The following is an 18,920-nucleotide window of genomic DNA, read 5'->3' on the forward strand; positions in this document are numbered from 1 at the left end:
AAGCCGTGCTATACACTATATATACACACGGTCATGTGATGCTGTTTGATCAATCAAAGGTTGTTATTTTTCCAAGCCGTGTTGTAATATCAATCAATCTATCAATCAATTTTTATTTTATATAATACCTTTCAGGTACTCGGGACCTGTGTGATGAAGGGCATTGTATGTGAGCAGGAGAGTTTTGAAAGTAATCTTGAACTTTACATGCAGCCAGTGCAGCTGTGCAAGACAGGGGTGATGTGATCAGGTTTTTTACTTGGTAAGGATCCTGGCAGCGGCATTCTGAATTAGCTGCAGTCGGTTTATGGTGCGTGCCGGGAGACCACCATACAGAGAATTGCGGTAGTCGACTTGAGAGGAGACAAATGCATGACAAAGTATCTCCGCATCCGGGAGGGAAAGGTAGGGACAGACTTTGGAGATCATTTGAAGATTGTAGATACTGTGGGGGAAGGCAGCAGCAGACAGTTTCCAAGGTTCAGGGCAGCTATTTTGAGATTCTTAAGTTGAGTTTTAGATCCTAATAGAAGGATTTCAGATTTGCTAGTGTTCAGCTGAAAAATGTTGGCAGAACTCGATGTCTTGAATGCAGAGAGCTGGACCATGGCAGAGGGGCTAGCAGGGTCGAGTTTTAAGTAGAGCTGGGTGTCGTCAGCATAGGAGTGAAACATGGGGCTGTGTTGGTGGATGAGGTGACCCAAGGGAAGCATGTAGATACGAAGAGAAGGGTTCCAAGAACTGATCCTTGGGGGGACATGCATAGAAAACAGACTGCATGCATCCAGATAGGTAAGAGGGCATCCAGGAGAGACAGGTTCCAGAGATCCCACATAGTTCTGAAGGCAGTCAAGAAGAATGCCATGATCTATGGTGTCAAAATTAGGTCAAGGAGGACAAGTAGAGGGAGCACCAACATCAGCATTAAGCAGAGCATCTAGAGCAGAGCAGTGATGATTATTTATCAATGAAGAGGTTTTTTCTTTTTCTTCTACTGGTTTAGGCTGGTATTGATTAGAAGACACGCCACACTTGCCTGATATATCATGGCCTTAAGGTTCAAAATCTTCTTGAAATTTCCAGTTTTTTTACTCCTGGACCATTACACACTATCAGTTAGGGTATGTCCAAAGGATTAAGTAATTTGTGGAGAACAAGTTTCAACGCCATGACAATAATGGATTTAAAAAATGAAGTTCTTTTCAAAGAAAATAAAAAGTTGAGGTATTTCCTTTGTAATGATAGTAGCCCAGATTTACCTTGAGACACCTCTGCTGGTTTTTGGGGGTGGTACATGTGTTACCTGTTCAAGATCCTCAAACTAATACATTGCAGTGCTTAATTTGTAAAAAGGTGCACATATTCAAACTCGTAACATGATTATTTGAAAGAGTATTGTACAGACAGATGTTAGATGTTTACAATCACGTATTTTACATCACATACAAAGTAGTAGTATGTGCAGAGAAAGGAAATAAAGGCAACCGCAAGAGAAATAATAATTTTAAAAAATCTTTTATACATGTTTTGTTATGGTTTTGCATTTAAATGGTTTAAAAAGAAAACAAACAAATTAAAAGGCATTCAGAGGACTCCAGGATGACAGATTAAAAAAATAAATATGCACCCCAACACAAACTTTGGTTTGACCCACGGTCTGCACTATTATCAGTGATGTATATGCAACAGAAGCCGCTTGTAGATTACAAAAACGATTAATTAAACTTGGGCTAGGTAGTTTTTATCTTACTATTTATTTAGTTTTTATTCTTTATTAAATAAATTATATTCATTGAAAAAGGCAAGAGAGAACCATATTGTTATTATTTTTTTATTGTTTAATATAATATAGCAGGCTAATGTTCCGATTGAAGTAAGCTACCATTTTTTTTTTTTTTATTTAAAAAGTTGTCATTGTTCTTTGTTGAAATTAATGTACAGCTTTCATATTTAATTCTCATTTAATCAAACCAAGTAGTATAATAAGTTGCTAGTATCATTCATGACGTTTTTCAAATCAAGTAAGCTTATTTGTGTATAAAAAACGACAATAGAGTTGCAGCCAGTTTCAACTTACTTAAAAGCACTCAAGCTGAAATCATAAATTTAAAAGTAGGCTACAAACGTGGCAGCGGACTGTCTCTCTTTAGCGCGCACGCAAGAACTTACAAACTTAATACAACTGGGTTGAGAATTTAAAAAGCAAGCTTTTTATGAGATTTTGAACTAGAGGTACCGGCGTTATGACTCTGCATGCCCAGAGGCTCCGGGGCTGTGCCCTGGCACAAATTAAGCACTGGTTACTTGTGACTGTGGGAGGAATATTTGTTGCCCACTAACCCAACTCAAACCATTTGCTTACTAAATAATAGAATAAAATTGCACTTGTAAAAAAAAAAAAATGAGGAGTAACACACATTATTGAAAACAGCAAGTTTTATTAAAAAGATGAACAACTTAATTGCTACAGTTCTTATTTCAAAGACTATCGATAATTAACCTCATCAAGCAGTAACCATTTATGTGAAAATTAATACATATGTAATACACCAGTGCTTATAGTTCAGTAAGCAGTCCAGACTGGGTGCCTGGTAGACAGAATTGGTGGCAGAGGAAATTGTGGGACCTCTTAGAAGTTAAACAGCTTCCTCCGGTACTTATAATTCGGTCTTCAACAGCCTCTTGGCTTTCTCCATGTTACTAATCACTAATTAAAAAAAAAAAAAAAAAAGATTAAGTGAACGTTAGAATTTGCTTCAGAATTACAGTACAGTAGTTATACTAGAATATCATAAGTCATTACAAATGGAATATCTATTGTAAAAGATTGCACCACTTTCAGAGTTCGTTGCCCCTTTAAAATAGACCCAGGACATGAAAAATTGATTTTTAAGCGCTTACGCGCTCTTTTAATAAACACAAATGAATATAACAAAACCAACAAAACAGAAACAAACACCTAGCTCTCTCCTGGAGCTCTAACTAAACATTAATATGTCCCTGACTAACACGCAGGACGGCTAAGCCGTTTACCTGCAACACAAAACCAGTAACCCACAGGCTTCACACAATGACTTACTTTGTAACGACTGTTCTTTTTCTCTCTCTCTCTCTCTCTCTCTCTCTCTCTCACACACACACACACACACACACACACACACACACACACACACACACACACACACACACACACACACACACACACACACACACACACACACACACACACACACACACACACACACACACACACACACACACAGTCGGGCTCTCCACTCAGCAGCCTCTAACAGACTGGCTGTCTCTTTAAATACCCTGCACCTGGCTCCAATTTACAATTAGCACCAGGTGCAGGGGATTAACTAAACAATAAAAACAATTAACAATTACAAAAACCCTTAGCCCAGTCACCCACAGTGCATTCTCACATGTTTCTAGCAGGGAGGAATTTTAACCCCCTCCCTGCTATCTTACACTATATTTTGCACACTTAAGAATTATCACTACTGTATGAATTTTATTATGCTCTCTGCAATGTGCTTTACATTGATACCAGTATCTCTACTAAGTATGGAATACCTACTACATCACAACTTAGCACATCTGTTTGCAACTGACAATGGACTTGTATTATATATATATATATATATATATATATATATATATATATATATATATATATATATATATAATCATGTTCATTCCACTGCTATATATATATAAACAGGATGCAGTAATTAATTATACTTACAGAGGTTGATGTCTGCTGGTTCATAGGTGTAGAGACGGTTTGCATATCTTCCAGTGATGTCAGCCCTGACAGTCAGAGAGGGATCTACAATAAACCAGAATTATATTACAGGGACTTGAATGGTTGATAACTAAGACTGAAGCTGCAGTATTTCTGAATGAACATTAGCTATTTATTTATTTATTTTACAATTTTCTCTATATTTATCATATCAAACCATTTGCTTCCTTGTGAAATACCAATTCACTTACCTACAAAAATGATTCTGGGTACATACTGGCCATCGGGGGACAAATGCTTGTCTGTTGTTTCATACTGAAAACAGTTTGTGCAACAGGTTAAAACTTGCAAAAATACATTAATTGGGTTCTGTTAACTTGCATGCTTTCATGCTGCCTAAATGGAAAGTTATACTTCATCCTTGTGCATCAGCGCAGAAAAAGTGTGAGCATTTGAAAGGGTTTATGCAGAAACTGTCTCGCCCTACCACAAGGTTCAGGACAATAAAGTCTTCATCAGCCATCTTCTGAATTTTTTTGCTGCTGGAGAATACTTGCTTCAGAGCTGTACACAGAGCACAGGAAAGCAAACACAATGTCAGTATTTATTGTATGTTGTATGTGCTCATGGATGCTAGTGGTACACTGTTACATATATAGTATGCATGCCATTTAAAAGACAGCACAATACAAAAACAAAAAAGTATCAAGCACAAGCATCAAAGGTCTATTCTCAAACTAATCTGCTTGTATGAAAAACAAAATAACACATATAAATTGCTGGTGTATTACCTTGACTGTGTGGGCAGTCTTCCAAGTGATGGATAACCATGACAGGTTTGTTGCTGTAAAACAGAATCATTTAATAATATTGTGTGTGTGTGTGTGTGTGTGTGTGTGTGTGTGTGTGTGTGTGTGTGTGTGTGTATGTATGTATGTATGTATATATATATATATATATATATATATATATATATATATATATATATATAATATATATATATATGCTTTTTTGTTGTGTCTTTATGATGAAAGTATTCTCACCTTGATCTGGCTCTGAATAAAGCTTCTTCATAGGTTTGAGTCCAAGTAAGTTGATCACCCCACCCTGTAATTCAGAGAAACAGTATTTAGTTAAAGACAGTCTGTTTTTTGCGTTTGTATTAAGTGAATTTTTAATTCATGTAACTCAAGTTGCTTGCAAACTCTGAAAACATTGTTGTTTCTTTATTTAAAAAACTGAAAAAAGGTGTCAGATGCCACAAAGAAGGTAGGCCAACACAAGCACTATCCAAAACACCAGCTGAACAGTCTGCTGTGTCCCTCATCCACGTGCTCCAGCCTGTTTCCTAATTTCATCTTGCCATCTTCCTAGATGTCGTCTTCTTGGTCGTTTTATATCTCTTGGGATCCAGTCTAGTGTCTCCGCCCGGCACACTGCCATTTCAGTTTTTTCGCTCTTATAATAACATTGCATACTTTTGCTTGCAAAATCCATTTCTTCCTTTTTGCCTCTTCTTGTTATTTCCGTGCTCTGTTGAGTTGTTTGTAATTTTTGCATTGAGAGTCCAGGTCTCACATCCCTAAGTTAGATGCAAGGTCCCCTTTTTGGTTGTATTCTAACCATTTACAAAGGAACAGATTACTTTGCTGTGTATTTATTATTACTGTACTGTATTTTTTCTTTTAATAAGCCCTGTTCACACTTGTATCGGTATGATACTAGTACAGTTTGTTGCGGTATAGAATATACCGATACAACACCACTTTCTATCCTACTCGCTTTTCAAAACCGGTACAGTACCGATACAGTTGCGATATACCTGTCCACATTCATGTATGTTTAAATCGACAGTGTTCGGGTTCTGAACTCGCTTCTGTGACGACCGCTGTCACTTCTGTTAGAAATGGATCAGTTTACCGTAAAACTTCAATTAAAAGCCTCTGGTGTTTATTTACAATATTTGCCAGCACACCCAGTGTGTATTTGAGAACGGCGTTTATATTAGATCACTAACTTCACATGCTTCAATCTGTCATTGAGAAGCCTCTAACATACAAGTAGCTACATCGTAACTCAATTTAAACATTCCAGCAACTTTGTTAAATGTCTGTGTGTCAGAACTACAGTTTTGTTTTATATTGAATTGCACACCCTCAGGTATAAAGCGAAAGTATTATTAGTCTTTTTATGTGCACGTGTTAACAAGGATGCGGTATGCAAAACAAACAAGCAGAAGTACAAATATTTATTTAAAAACGGAATTAGAGCTACCATTGTTAATACTAATACTTATAGTTAAATCCATTAAAAGACAGCCCTGTAGATATCAAAACAGACGTGTAGGCTATTCTTAAAGCACAATAATAATAATAATAAATAATAATAATAATAATAATAATAATAATAATAATAAACAATAAACGTATAAAATGTTTTTAAAAAATGAACAACAAAATCAATAAGTGCCATTATCAAAAACAATGTATTGTTTAATCTCAGATTTGTACATGTTAATGCAACAACACATTAAAATTATCAAAACTTGTATAACTGCATTAAACAAATATGCATTTCATGTAGGCCTACCTTAAATTACATTTTCTATTATTATGATTTATTAATCCTGAGAGTTACTTTCATCGCTGTCACTTATTAGCATTACGCTCAAGCTCCTCCTATCTTGCTCAACTTCAATGGCAACAGAGACCCAGCGTTTATTTGCAATATTTGCCAGCAGACCCTGTGCGTACTGGAGACAGGCGATTATTTGAAGTTTTACATTATGTAATACACCTTGTTATGCCGTCCTGTCCATGTACAGTATTTTGTTTTTGTGTTCAATCATTATTAAGAATGCAAAAGGATTAGACCAGGGGTGCACAATCCTGGTCCTGGAGGGCTGGTGTCCCTCTTGGCTTTTGTTACAACTGTGCCCTAAATTACTTAATTAGACCAAGTAAGCCCTTATTAGAAGCTTAATTGGTCCAATTAATCAATTCAGCGTACAGTTTGAACAAAAACCAGGAGGGCACCGACCCTCCAGGACCAGGACTGGGCACCCCTGGGTTAGACGAACATAAAGGCAAAAACAATTAGCCGTCTTTAAAATCTTAAGTTTGCAACAGGATTGCATCACAGCTTTGGGAACGCATTTTCTTTTTTATATATTCCCTTGCAAGAGATTTTTTTAATACGCTTTACCTCATAGTCATCATCACTAATTTTGTGGAGATTAGTTTGTCATTTATTTTGCCATTTTTTGGTATAGCCATGATAAAGGTACTGCTTACTGTAAAATGTAAAGTTCTTTGATGTACTTAAGCTGTAAAGCAAAATGTGCGCGATACAAGTGTGAACTGGCTTTTTTGAGTTTTTTTTACAGATATCGTTGTATCAGTACAACACCAATAAGAACTCCAGTCAGGACAGATGTTTCAGTACTGTTTCGGGTCCACAATGATACCGGTATCGTATCCTTGTTATTACACATTTTTAATGTTGTACACCACAAAGGACTGCAGCAGAACGTGCATTACGGATGTCGTAGGAAATTAGTTGACAGGGAAATAAGTTCATCACGCAAGCATAGTAACACAATAGTAAGGAGGGGCAACAGTTTGATTAAAGGGGAGGTTCACTGCATGGCTTTTTATTATTATCTGACCGTTTTATTTGCGGGACTATATGTTGGTGTGTGTTCGTGCCACTGTCTTTTCTTATGAACATTAAAATGTGTGATTGATGACTCTTTATATAGTAAATTGTTTTAAACCCCTGTCTTTATGTTTCTATAACATCGTTGTAAATCAGATGTAGTTTATGTGAGATTGCAGAGCTTTATTTATATATTAAATGATTTTACACGTCAAAATGTTGTCAATCTTTAATCAAACTGTTTCAGTAATATTCTAATGACCTGCTGAATCCATAATATTAGTTTGACAATGTCGTATTTTTACATTTTAATATTAGTATAGCTGTAACTTACAGTTTAGATGTGGCAAAATGTAGGCCTACCACTGCCAGTTAAAAAAAAAAATAGTATATACAGTACATTGTTTTGTCTGCATGTTTAATGCATTAACATTTATCGTTACACATACAATTATGTTTATTTTAAAAAAAGGATCTAGGTTTTTGATGGTTTTCAAATTAGGTTATGGTGAACAAAATTAACCACAAATAGCCAGACGAAAGCTATACTCTAATATCCACAGGCCCGGGTCTGTTATAAGTCACGAGGCGAAGCAACAAACATGAACCCCCCCCCCCCCCCCCCCCCAAAAAAAAAAAAAAAAAAAAAAAAAAACTTAAAAACATCTCTTCCTGAACTTAGAAAAAATAGTCCCTTAAAACATAAAAAAATAAAACCAAAAATGCATTAATGAAATAATAATTTCAGACGTTGAATTGAACATTGCCATTGAAAGTGCATTTTTGATTTGTTACACTTCTTGTAATTCTTGGTTTATTCATTACATTTTAAAGTAAAATATTACTGGCCATTTTAATCATGACACAGAACAAACGAGTCTGCCTTTAAATCACGCAGCACAAATAAGACTGCCTTTAAATCACGCAGACACTTCCTCCCAAGACCTGCAATAGTATCAGGTGAGAGTGTGGTTTTTAGTTTTAATAATCCTTTGTTATCCGAGGTAGTAACAGGAGGTATCCATACCAGATTTATGCTACAGCTTCACAGTGGCGAGAAAGACGTTATGTGCATGGAATACCCGGGTACTTATCAAACTGACTGCAATTTACAGCATGGTAACGTGGAGAACTACTGGACCAGTGTTAAGAAACACTTTTAAACAATGCAGGGCACAGCAGAAGACATGATACCATCGTACCTGGACACATTTAAATGACATAGCATGAACTGTCGAGGTGAATTTATAAATGTTCAGCATCAGATCACACAACTGTGCAGGGGGTGGGTCCAGAGGCAGCAGGCAGGCAGACTGAAGAACAGACAGCGAGAGCAACGGCAACAAAACATCTTTTAACCCCCAAGTCTCTTTTAAGAGGGACCCAAATATTTTGTGAAAAGCTGAAAGTTTAAGAGATATTTTTTAAATTATTTATTTTCAAAATTGGATAGGGAAACGATGTAGTTCATGGAGAAGGAACAGAGCGATTAGAATTGTGAGTTTTGAATTTATTTGAATACTTTTGCTTTTTTTCACTACTTAATCATTGGTGTCTGGTTCAGATTCATTTAATATCTCACGTACACTTCGGTTTCCCAAAAGTTCAACATTTACATAAAACTCGTCGGTCATGTTTACTGTGATAAATTTCAATATGTCTGCCGTTTTTGTTTTTAAATTCTAGTGTATGGATATCTGTCAGTGATTAGCCCCTTTTTGAAAAAAGTGCCAACCCATGGTGATAGGCTGTAATACCCCATGTGACCTGTTTTGACCAATCAGAATACAGTATTTAAAATACCAATTTTATAAAGTATTTCTAAGGGATAAGATTTGTACTATGCTAAAAAAAAAAAAAAGGACTCTGTCGAATCCTCTGTAGATAGGACAAATACAGAAATGAAAATTATATGCCTAGGTAGATATGATTGTTTGTACATGGCAGGACTTTACCATTTTCAAAATGATGCTGATATACAGTAGCCTAGATATACTGTATGATCTATTTCTTCTGCTCTTGGAAAATTATGGAAAAGTCGTGGAATTTTAAAACAGCGATTTCCAGGCCTGGAAAAAGTATTGGAAAAGTCATGAAAAAATTTCACTGTATGTTGTTTAGGACTACCTTTTTTCTGTCTCTCTGTTTCCTTAGCTGCTTCATGCAGTTTTTATTTGTATTTTCTGTGGTTGCTGAGTAACGAACTTGGCAACGAAGGTATATACGTCATTGCTTAACCATTGCCAGAAAAGTCTGTACTGCACTGTTTACAGCCGACGTCAGCAGCAGCATGCCTGCAACAAGATGCTGGGCAGTTTTGGTTTGGAGACTACAAAAAAACATTTATTAAATAATATAGGCTAAGCAGTTGTTAGTTTAGTTTGTTTTTATTATGTAGTAATTCACTTACATTCATTAAAAAGGACAAGAGAACCAGACTTTTTGTGTGTGTGTGTGTGTGTGTGTGTGTGTGTGTGTGTGTTTTAATAATTAGGAAGTAGGTTTGTGTTGCTGCAGGGCCATGAATGGATTTAAATTCAGCAACTCTAAATAAAATGGTGTTTCAGTTATTAAGCACTAGTAATAATCTGAAGCAATGGGATTAAAAAATAATAATGTTTGCACTATATATATATATATATATATATATATATATATATATATATATATATATATATATATATATATATATATATATATATAGGTGACTATACTGTGACTGATAGGTGACTATCTAATCATAGTTTTCATTTAGTAATGTATCAGTGACACTTGTTGATGCTAACTAACTTCTGCAGAAGGTAAAGACATGTCAGTGACCTCAGTTAATTTGAGAGACTAAAAGAGAGGAAATAGCATGAAATGCTTACCTCTGGACAGAGTCTGTGGAGATTTCTTCTCTTTTTTGGCAGAACCATTTTTTTCAGGGTTTCCAAAGCTAGAGGAGACAGCCACCAGGATCAAAAGCACTGACATCAATCCTTTCACCATGATTAGTTTTCTGAGCATAAAAAAGAAAAATGCAAATTATTATTATTATTATTATTATTATTATTATTATTATTTATTATTATTATTATTATTATTTCCTTGCTTCAAACTAACATTATTTTCACCAATATCCTAAAATGACCTTATGAAAGTGCAGTAAGTACTGTATGTAAGCAAACTAGCTAGCTAATAGGTTCAGGTATCTGCCCAGGCTTTACTATTATTCATAGGGTTATATCATTTCCAGTTTTGGTATATACTCATTTGAGAATTTCATATATTCCTCCACTCCGATCCCTCAGCAGGCATTATTACTATAAGATTCTCAACACTATGAAGATTGTTGAAAGCTATGCAATGAACATCTCACAATAAGCTTCATTATATAAAATAGTAGCTCTCTGTTATTCATTGAATTACAATGGCATGCAATATCAATACTATTACTACATAATTAATATACAGCAAAAGCAAAACTGTTTTCAGTTAAACCTAAACACCAAAAGTTTGAGATTCCAAAGTAAAATGTAGGATCTTATTCCAATGTAGAGTGCCTAAGACGAGGAGTCTTACCTGCTTGCCTGGCTGCAGTAATCTTGTGTTCAGAAAGGTGGTTTCAGGTGTTGATGTTGCTCAGCAGACACAGCTCTTGGATTTATACACCTGACCGCTCTTTAACTCCACCTTTTAACCAACCAGAGGAATGCAGGAAAGCATACATGGTTCCAAATCTGACATTCTGTGCATTAGCATGATCTGTTACATTCACTGTTGGATTTATCGGCTGCCCCCCCCCCCCATGAAGTTTAACCCTCAAGCTGCAATATTTGCTTACAGTTTGTTCAAAAGTACAGTTTGTTCAAAAATGCTAAGTACAGTACGGGCACCAATCTAAGTACAGGTAAGCTTAAATCATGCTGTCTGATTCGTCAACAAGCTGATTAGTCTTTTTGTTATTGGGTGAGCATTTGAGGAGTAAGTACTGATTACAAAGCATCACATTGTAAAGTAGGACATTTCAGAATATCACATTATATTACAGATAAGAGCAGCTGTAAAGTACAATAAAATCAGTAGCAAAAGATTAAATTCAAATAAGAGCAAAAAATAGAGAATACAGTAAATAATTACATGTAAGAGCAGATTCGACTAAGAGCAGTTAACTTATAGTAAAAAAGATTTTCTTACACTAGTAAAGTCCAGTATGAGCACGAAGCATGATGAATTGATGTGAATGATTTCAAATAAGAGCAATTACAAAAAAACGTGAATACGGATCCCTATAAGAGTAAAATCAAATACAAGATACAGGAAGTAGTTATTATTAAGAGCGGTAGTAGAATACGGCAAGGTATGAAGCAGTTCAACACAAGTACAAGCTGATGCAATGCTGTCTGAACATATGCGTCTTTAGGAGGCAGCGGAAGGTGGTTAGGGACTGAGCAGTCCTTAAATCCGTTAGGTTGTTCCACCACTGGGGGGCAAGGGTAGAGAAGGAGCAGGCTCTGGAAGCATGGGAGCAGAGGACCGGTACAGCTAATCTGCTGGTGGTGGAGGAGCAGAGAATTTGAGAGGGGGTGTAGGAAGAAATGATAGTCTAGAGATAGGAGGAAACAGAAAGGTCAATACAGTGATAAGCAAGTACAAGAGTTTTTAATTGGATGCAAGCAGTGATAGGGAGCCAGTGCAGAGATCGGAGCAGCAGTGTAGCATGGGAGAAACAAGGAAGGGAAAAGACAAGGCGAGCAGCAGAGTTTTGGATGAGCTGGAGTGGACAGATGGCAGAGGCAGGGAGGCCAACCAGGAGGGAGTTGCAGTAGTCAAGGCCTGTCGAAAAAAAGCAAGAGATACAGGGTGAGCCACATCAGGACATCCGGTACGTGTGATCAGCGAGGTAGGTGGAGAACCAGGCAAGAACAGTCCTGGAGAGTCCCAGGTGGGCCAGGGAGGCTACAGAGAGACTGAAGAGAATTAGGACAGAGGAGAGGGAGGCAGCATGGGCAGAAAGTAGAGAATTAGTGAAATAATTAGTAAAAGAGAAGAGCAGTTTCTGTAAATGTATGAGAACCCCCCATCCCCACTACCACCCCTAACATCTATAGATTAATATATTTTATTTATTGTCATTTTCATTGTATCATATCATATGTATAGTACATATTATTATCATTTCAAATGTCTTATTTTAGAATGTGTCCTCTGTTCATCATATTTGTGCACAATTCTTTATAGACAGTGGCTAGAAATCAAATTAATTATAAAATGACACAATCTCACCAATTCATTCTTTTGAAATCCAAATACTGTAGGCATTCTTTAACTGATCATTCATGCCATTAGCTACTTAACTACTCCAATGCTCATGTCACATGTATCAGAGAATACAGATTCACTTTTTCTGTTTGTTTAGTTTTCCCTCTGTTTTATGGACATGAATGATTCAGCTCCCAGATCCTGTCCATTGTTAGTTTTTCTCATCCTTAAAGCCTTGCTCAAAGTTTGCAAAGACATTGTACGTTTCTAACTGTGCAGAACTGTGCGATGACATAGTAAAATTGGGTGTAGAAATTTGACAAGGCATTTTCAAGGAAGGAATATGTGAGCTGTGGTCACTGATTACCACCTCAAATAATTCATCTAAGCTGGGGGTTAAATCCTTGTAATATCTCCACCCTAGCTGTGTTTGATCAGCTAGTGGTCAGACACAAAGAATACATTAAAAATGATCACATTAAGCACCAACAGCCCTTGCAGTCGTTGCACAATGAACTGGTTTTATGAAGTTTCAATAGAGAATAAAATTAAAATATGAAAATAATGAGGATTGTTATATGCGAGGTGTGCAGTATACTAGTATTCTATATAGGGTTTTAGTAGCAGTGTAAGCATGATATACAAATCATACAGGGGATGTACAGTAACCCAGCATCAAAAATTACATTTTAATATGCAGGAAAGCCCAGTTCTGTTTTTTATCAAGATATTAGTTTAGTATAAAAAATGTCATCCTGTTGTTCAGAACAGCTGGAGGATTGTCTGCTTCCAATCAGACCTAATTGTTAAAGTAATCAAACATTTACACTCGGGACTTTCTAATTAACACCGGAGTGGACTTGTTTACTTAGCTGGTTTCAACACCTACGCCCTTTTCCGTCACTGCTCTGTATAAATTGAACGTACTGTATGCAGCTGTAAAACAAGGATTTCTGATATCACTTTTATGAAATGGAAATAACTATAGTTATGAAGTTAAGCACACAGCTAAGCCACACAGTAAACTGTATCTTATGGCCCAAATGTGTCAGTAAGTGTGCACCTGAAGAACTTTCAGGTTAATTGATAAAAGCCCCCTCTAAAATAGGACGCATGTTTAAGGAACTACTGGAGAAAGTATATATGATTATGATCTGGTGTAGACAATCTTTAAAGGTGTGAATGTAGAGGTGGTCAAGGTGTAATAATAATATATTGTGGTAGTTTCATTGATACTTTTAACATCATGATATCTAGACTGTCAGTAAAAGTAGAGGAAGCAGATGGTAATGCAACCCGCCCCCCGTCCCCCCCAAAAAAAATAAAAAAAAACCACTTTGATAGGCAGAGTTAAAAGATATCTACTTTCATTAGATGAAGTTCTTGATAAATCTCATTAACATACACTTGCCTCTATATGTTTTATAGCTAAATTGCATTATTTATGTTTTAAAATACTTACTGTGGAATGAATAATGTATTTTCCATTGAAATTGAAAATGGCCGTTTTTACTAAATGACAGTGATGCATTTATTTCAGTATATTATTTTATTTACTGTTGCCCAAAGCAATGGGATACTGTATACCATGCTGTTATTCTAAGCTCACTGGTAAAATTTAGATTATCTGAAACATCTTCAGACACCCTGTGCCCTGTTCACTAATGAATGATTACTGATCTTCTTCTAAGAGGGATCGTATTCTGCACAAGATCAGACAAAGGAAGGTGACCCAGTGCTGACAGTAAGACTGATGGATCAGCTGGCAGAGAGAAACAATCAATTATTCTGCAGTGAGAACAGTCTGTTTAAATCTCAACCAACACTCCTTGGGGTGATGTAAGGATACGCGCAAAGTAATTTGCAGGTGCAAAATCCCTGTGCTGCAGATGTAAAGAATGGTGTTCACTTGGCATTCTGCACCCGCTATCAAATTTGCACTTTGCCGTCATTAATCCATTAAAATTATATTGAAATGTATTCTACAAGAAAAGAGCAGGGAATGGAGAGGGATCTGGATACTAAGTGGGTGCTAACATTATAAGGTGATGTAAGGATTTTGCCTTGCAGTTAGGCAATTGCTGACCCTCTATAAACTTTACACCTCTTCTTATAAGGTGCAAATCATTGTAGAAACGAGTAACTAAGACCTGTATAAAAGCACACACACTGCAGAGACCTGTCATTGGCTTCAGGATGGCTGCTGTGGTACACTTCCTGATGCGGCGAGACAGGAGAGGAGGAGAGACAGGAACACGTTTGGAGAAAAAGGGCAAGATGAAGAAGATGAAGATGAAGATGAAGAAGTTGTTTGGGATGCCAGAAGATGCGGTGCTAAAGGGTGATCGTCTCACTCCGCAGGTCATCCTTGACCTCATAGCGTCAATCTATTGACTGCTATCCCTGCACATGCGAAAGTGCTGTGTTCTCTGCACTATGTACCTCCTGGTTCCTTTTAGACCAAAGTTGGAATGTCTGGAGGGATAGCCCAATCCACCTTTTCCAGAGTGCTAGGCATATTTCTGGATGCCATGCTAAAAAGGGCAGGTCAATACATATAATTTCCTAAGGATACTCACATATCTGATGCCAAGAGGACTTTGCCGCCTTTCCTCAGACACATTATATATATATATATATATATATATATATATATATATATATATATATATATATATATATATATATATATATATATTTGGAGAATTCGAAGGTGTCCCTCCGTCATGTTACGTTAAACTTGAGACGTAGACGTTAATAAACGTTTGCACGACCCTATACTTACATTACCTCCCCCTCCACACCCCACCTTATCTCATAGAAATTCCCACAGTAAAGAAAGGGATCTTGTTTGATTCATTGCTGTTAGGCTGAAGAGCTTACAGCTTAAAAAAGTCCATAGTATAGTATAGTAGTCCCTTTAGACCTATTTACAAGCCAATACTGTGGCCTTTTGTTTCAAAACCCATGCCATCTTTAATTTGCACAAACTAAACTGCTTTTCTGCCTCACTCAAGAAAGAAAATGGAGAAAATGTGGACCGATGTACACCAACTTGTGTCCCAATAGTGTTCCAGTACCTGGGCAGTATATTGAATCCATTTAAAACATCATCACTAAATAATAATCTGTAATCACTACCAAAATATCTTTCTTTCAGCAGTAAGTCACATAGAATACGCCATTATTACTTAAATACATGTTTATTTAATAAACTAATGAATGCAAAGAAAATCATCAAATTTCAAATTTGAAGTAAGCAGATTTACCTGAGAAGGAATTTTAAAAAGTAATTTATATTTTAAAACACAAGTTTGGAGTTATTCCTTTTTCCAGCTCAAACAAAGATCCCTCACATGAATAACCATGGAAGCAGGGGATAAGATGACCAGCAGTGAAAGCGTGCTTTGTTTGGGCCTTTGTCAAGATTGGCTTTCGTCCATAGGTTGGTTGCATTCAGAGGTTGGGTGCATTCATAGGTTGGGTGCATTCATAGGTTGGATGATTTAAAAGGATGAAGCTCATACAATGTTAAGTTGCTTCTTTATCTTTGCTTTATTGGAAATACGATTCATGGTACTTAAAAAGAAAATTCGTTAAATAGATAATAGCACCCAAGTGGTTTAGCCAAGCATCCCATCCGAGTGCATTCAATTCTCATTTATCACACACACTAGCCCATGCAGTATTTTTTATAATCTCTGGTCAGCAGTTTTTCTCCTGCCAGAATTCTAAAGGTGTGGGCTGCTTGTTGTGAGAAGTATGTGAGGTGCGGTTGGAATTCCTTTCAGTTTGACTGCTCACCAGTTATTATAACAAAATATTTACTGAAGGGCAGCAAAGTCCTCCTGGTACACGGAAAAGAAAAGTTTTCTGAGGAGGAGCTGAGAATCCTTATGGCTGAGGTTACTCAGCATGACACTGAGTTATTTTAGTGACCCTAAAACCTGTCTTCTCTTGTACAAGGTGCAAGCACCTTTTTTGAGTGAAAGGTGTATGTGGGAGAGATGGACCGCTCTTTGATAGAAACAGTTTAAATTTATTTGAAGTCTTCCCACTGATGATGGGAATTCGAATGTAGAGATGATTTAAAAATAGGCCTCCCCTCTCTTTAAATTAATGAAGAGTATTGCATGTGGAAGCCTGTGTTAAACTTGGCAGAAGCAGGCATCTGGTTTAATTAGCTTGAAAATGAAGTCATAGTTTTCAGGGGACTAATCACAGGCTAGGTATTGCAAATTTAAAAAAAAAGAAAAAGTAACCCTTTCTAGACAGAACAATGTTAGAACTGAAAAAGCTGTGTTATACCTATTTAATTTTATGGAAATTAAGCAGGTTTTAAAAATTATTTTGATCTAATAAGAAACAGAATATTTGAACTAACAAGTGTTTTTGCCTGTTTGGGGCTTTAGTGTAATAAAATTGTAATAACAACAGAAGTCTTAATAATGCTAATGGATTCATAGTCATGTATCAACAGAAGTCTTAATAATTAATGGATTCACAGTCATGTGTCTTATTTGGAGAAAGAGGTAAGCTTGATCCGAAAGTAGTCTTTAAGGTAAACACAGGTATTCTACAATAATTCAAACAGAATATAAGTGTAAATGTTTTATTATAACATAGGATCTGTTAAGTTTGCATATAAGACAATAAAGTGTAAACTGCAGTTTTGAATCCAAGGTCTTTGTATAATGAGCAAAATTAACTAATGAAATACCTTTTGGTACCAGAATAAGTGTTTTATGGTATAATGTCCATTTTCTTCATTATATTGTAGAAATTAATGAAAACTTGGCAGCCAAAGCGAGCATTTCATTTAAATTAGAAAAGTTATCTACATTAACAATTCTTATCAGGCAGGTAGCGACTTTAATTGGGATGATGTTTGTAAGCCAAAAATATGGAGGCTTTTGTATTACAAAAGAATAAGCAACTGTTGGACAGAATTACATTTAAAACTAAAAAAGCCACAGTGTTGCATTTATTTAAGTTTTACTGCAGTAATAGGCATAAGTATTTATTTAAAGGGATACTGTAGAGTTTAAAAGTGAAAAAAGTCCATCTCAGACACACAGTATAATTCTGGAAGGGCATCAGACATTCAACAGATAAGGTTAGTCTTTGGCAGCTCAAAGCAGGGCTTTGTTGTTGGCTCTTAAAAGCGTGATTTGTCAACCTTGAATGATAACCAACTTAAGGTGCTTTAAGAAAATAATGAGAGCTTACTTATAAAAATTAAAATGCAAGCTTAATTAAATTTAATTAAAAAAAAACTAGCCTTGGCAGGTAAACAGAGCGCCTGCCAAGTCGTTGTCCAATATTTTGTTAAAACACATCTATACATGAAGCAAATCCAACCTATTGAGAGAAATATATTTTAAACCCGGTTTGGAATGATTAAACAGAGTGGATGTTTGTGGCAATTTGGCCGGTGATTGTGTCACCAGTCCCGGGTGCGTGTAGTAGTGCTCGTGGTGGGTGATAGTTGTGAGAGTTGACAGTGACAGTTCATGCAATGTAGTTCCGTCTTGTGCTGGCCCAAAAGCGACAGCTCCGGAACGTGTTTAGCCATCTAGTGATACAACAAACAAGACAATTACTAACACTCAAAACAAATACTCATGAATATTCCTCCGCAGTTTCTACTGCAGCTCTCAGTCCTTCCAGGTTTACGTATACAACCCAAGCGAAGGAAAAGATTAGGGTTTCTCTGGCCCCTTTTATGCTACCCTGCATGATCCCTTGGTAAACGATTCCAGCTACGTCTATAGCTTGCAGCTGCTACCTCGTTTACCTTCTGGATCAATATGTTCCTGCAACAGAGTCTCGCTTCCATCGAGGCTGACCGACTTCCCGACCTCGGAAACGAACTGTCAGGCCAGCCCGTCCAGATACTTTTCCTTTCGCTATTTAGCACCCTCACAGGTCAAGAGAGATTTACAACCAGAACTCATTGTATTTCTGTCACAGTGTTGTATATTAGAAAAACATATATTTCTCTCTCTCTCTCTCTCTGTGTATATATATATATATATATATATATATATATATATATATATATATATATATATATATATATATATATAAGCTGGTATTATGTATTAAACAAACATCTCTCTCATTTGACACATATACTTGTATTGTACTGGGTAGCAAGGACCCTGTGAACTCCAGTTCACCTCATTATTTTAGGGAAAGGAGGGTTGGAACATGATTACTATGAAAAGAGGAATCACTGGTCACTTCTGAAATATGTTATTCACAC

At 36.4% G+C, this 18,920-nt stretch overlaps 1 protein-coding gene across 1 annotated transcript; it reads right to left on the reverse strand.

Moving 5' to 3' along the window:
- Nucleotides 1-2,436: 2,436 nt before the first annotated feature.
- Nucleotides 2,437-11,072, reverse strand: LOC121308776 (anterior gradient protein 2 homolog). Its single transcript, XM_041241397.1, has 8 exons — nucleotides 10,973-11,072; nucleotides 10,279-10,409; nucleotides 4,795-4,858; nucleotides 4,543-4,595; nucleotides 4,239-4,315; nucleotides 4,003-4,066; nucleotides 3,752-3,835; nucleotides 2,437-2,707 (listed from the first exon to the last, which is right to left on the reverse strand). Exons 2-8 carry the CDS (start codon nucleotides 10,397-10,399, stop codon nucleotides 2,658-2,660), a joined length of 513 nt encoding a protein of 170 aa, XP_041097331.1. The 5' UTR covers nucleotides 10,400-10,409; nucleotides 10,973-11,072; the 3' UTR covers nucleotides 2,437-2,657.
- Nucleotides 11,073-18,920: the final 7,848 nt, after the last annotated feature.

Source organism: Polyodon spathula, chromosome 3, assembly GCF_017654505.1.
Source record: "Polyodon spathula isolate WHYD16114869_AA chromosome 3, ASM1765450v1, whole genome shotgun sequence".
NCBI classification, from domain to species: Eukaryota; Metazoa; Chordata; class Actinopteri; order Acipenseriformes; family Polyodontidae; genus Polyodon; species Polyodon spathula.

What these genes read in the sequence shown, in the direction of transcription:
- LOC121308776 (XM_041241397.1), bottom strand. Translation starts at nt 10,399, where the DNA reads ATGGTGAAAGGATTGATGTCAGTGCTTTTGATCCTGGTGGCTGTCTCC. An exon ending in AGACTGCCCACACAGTCAAG is followed by an intron (nt 4,316 to 4,542) that starts GTAATACACCAG and finishes CTCTGTGTACAG; the next exon opens with CTCTGAAGCAAGTATTCTCC. An exon ending in ACCCAGAATCATTTTTGTAG is followed by an intron (nt 3,836 to 4,002) that starts GTAAGTGAATTG and finishes GGTTTATTGTAG; the next exon opens with ATCCCTCTCTGACTGTCAGG.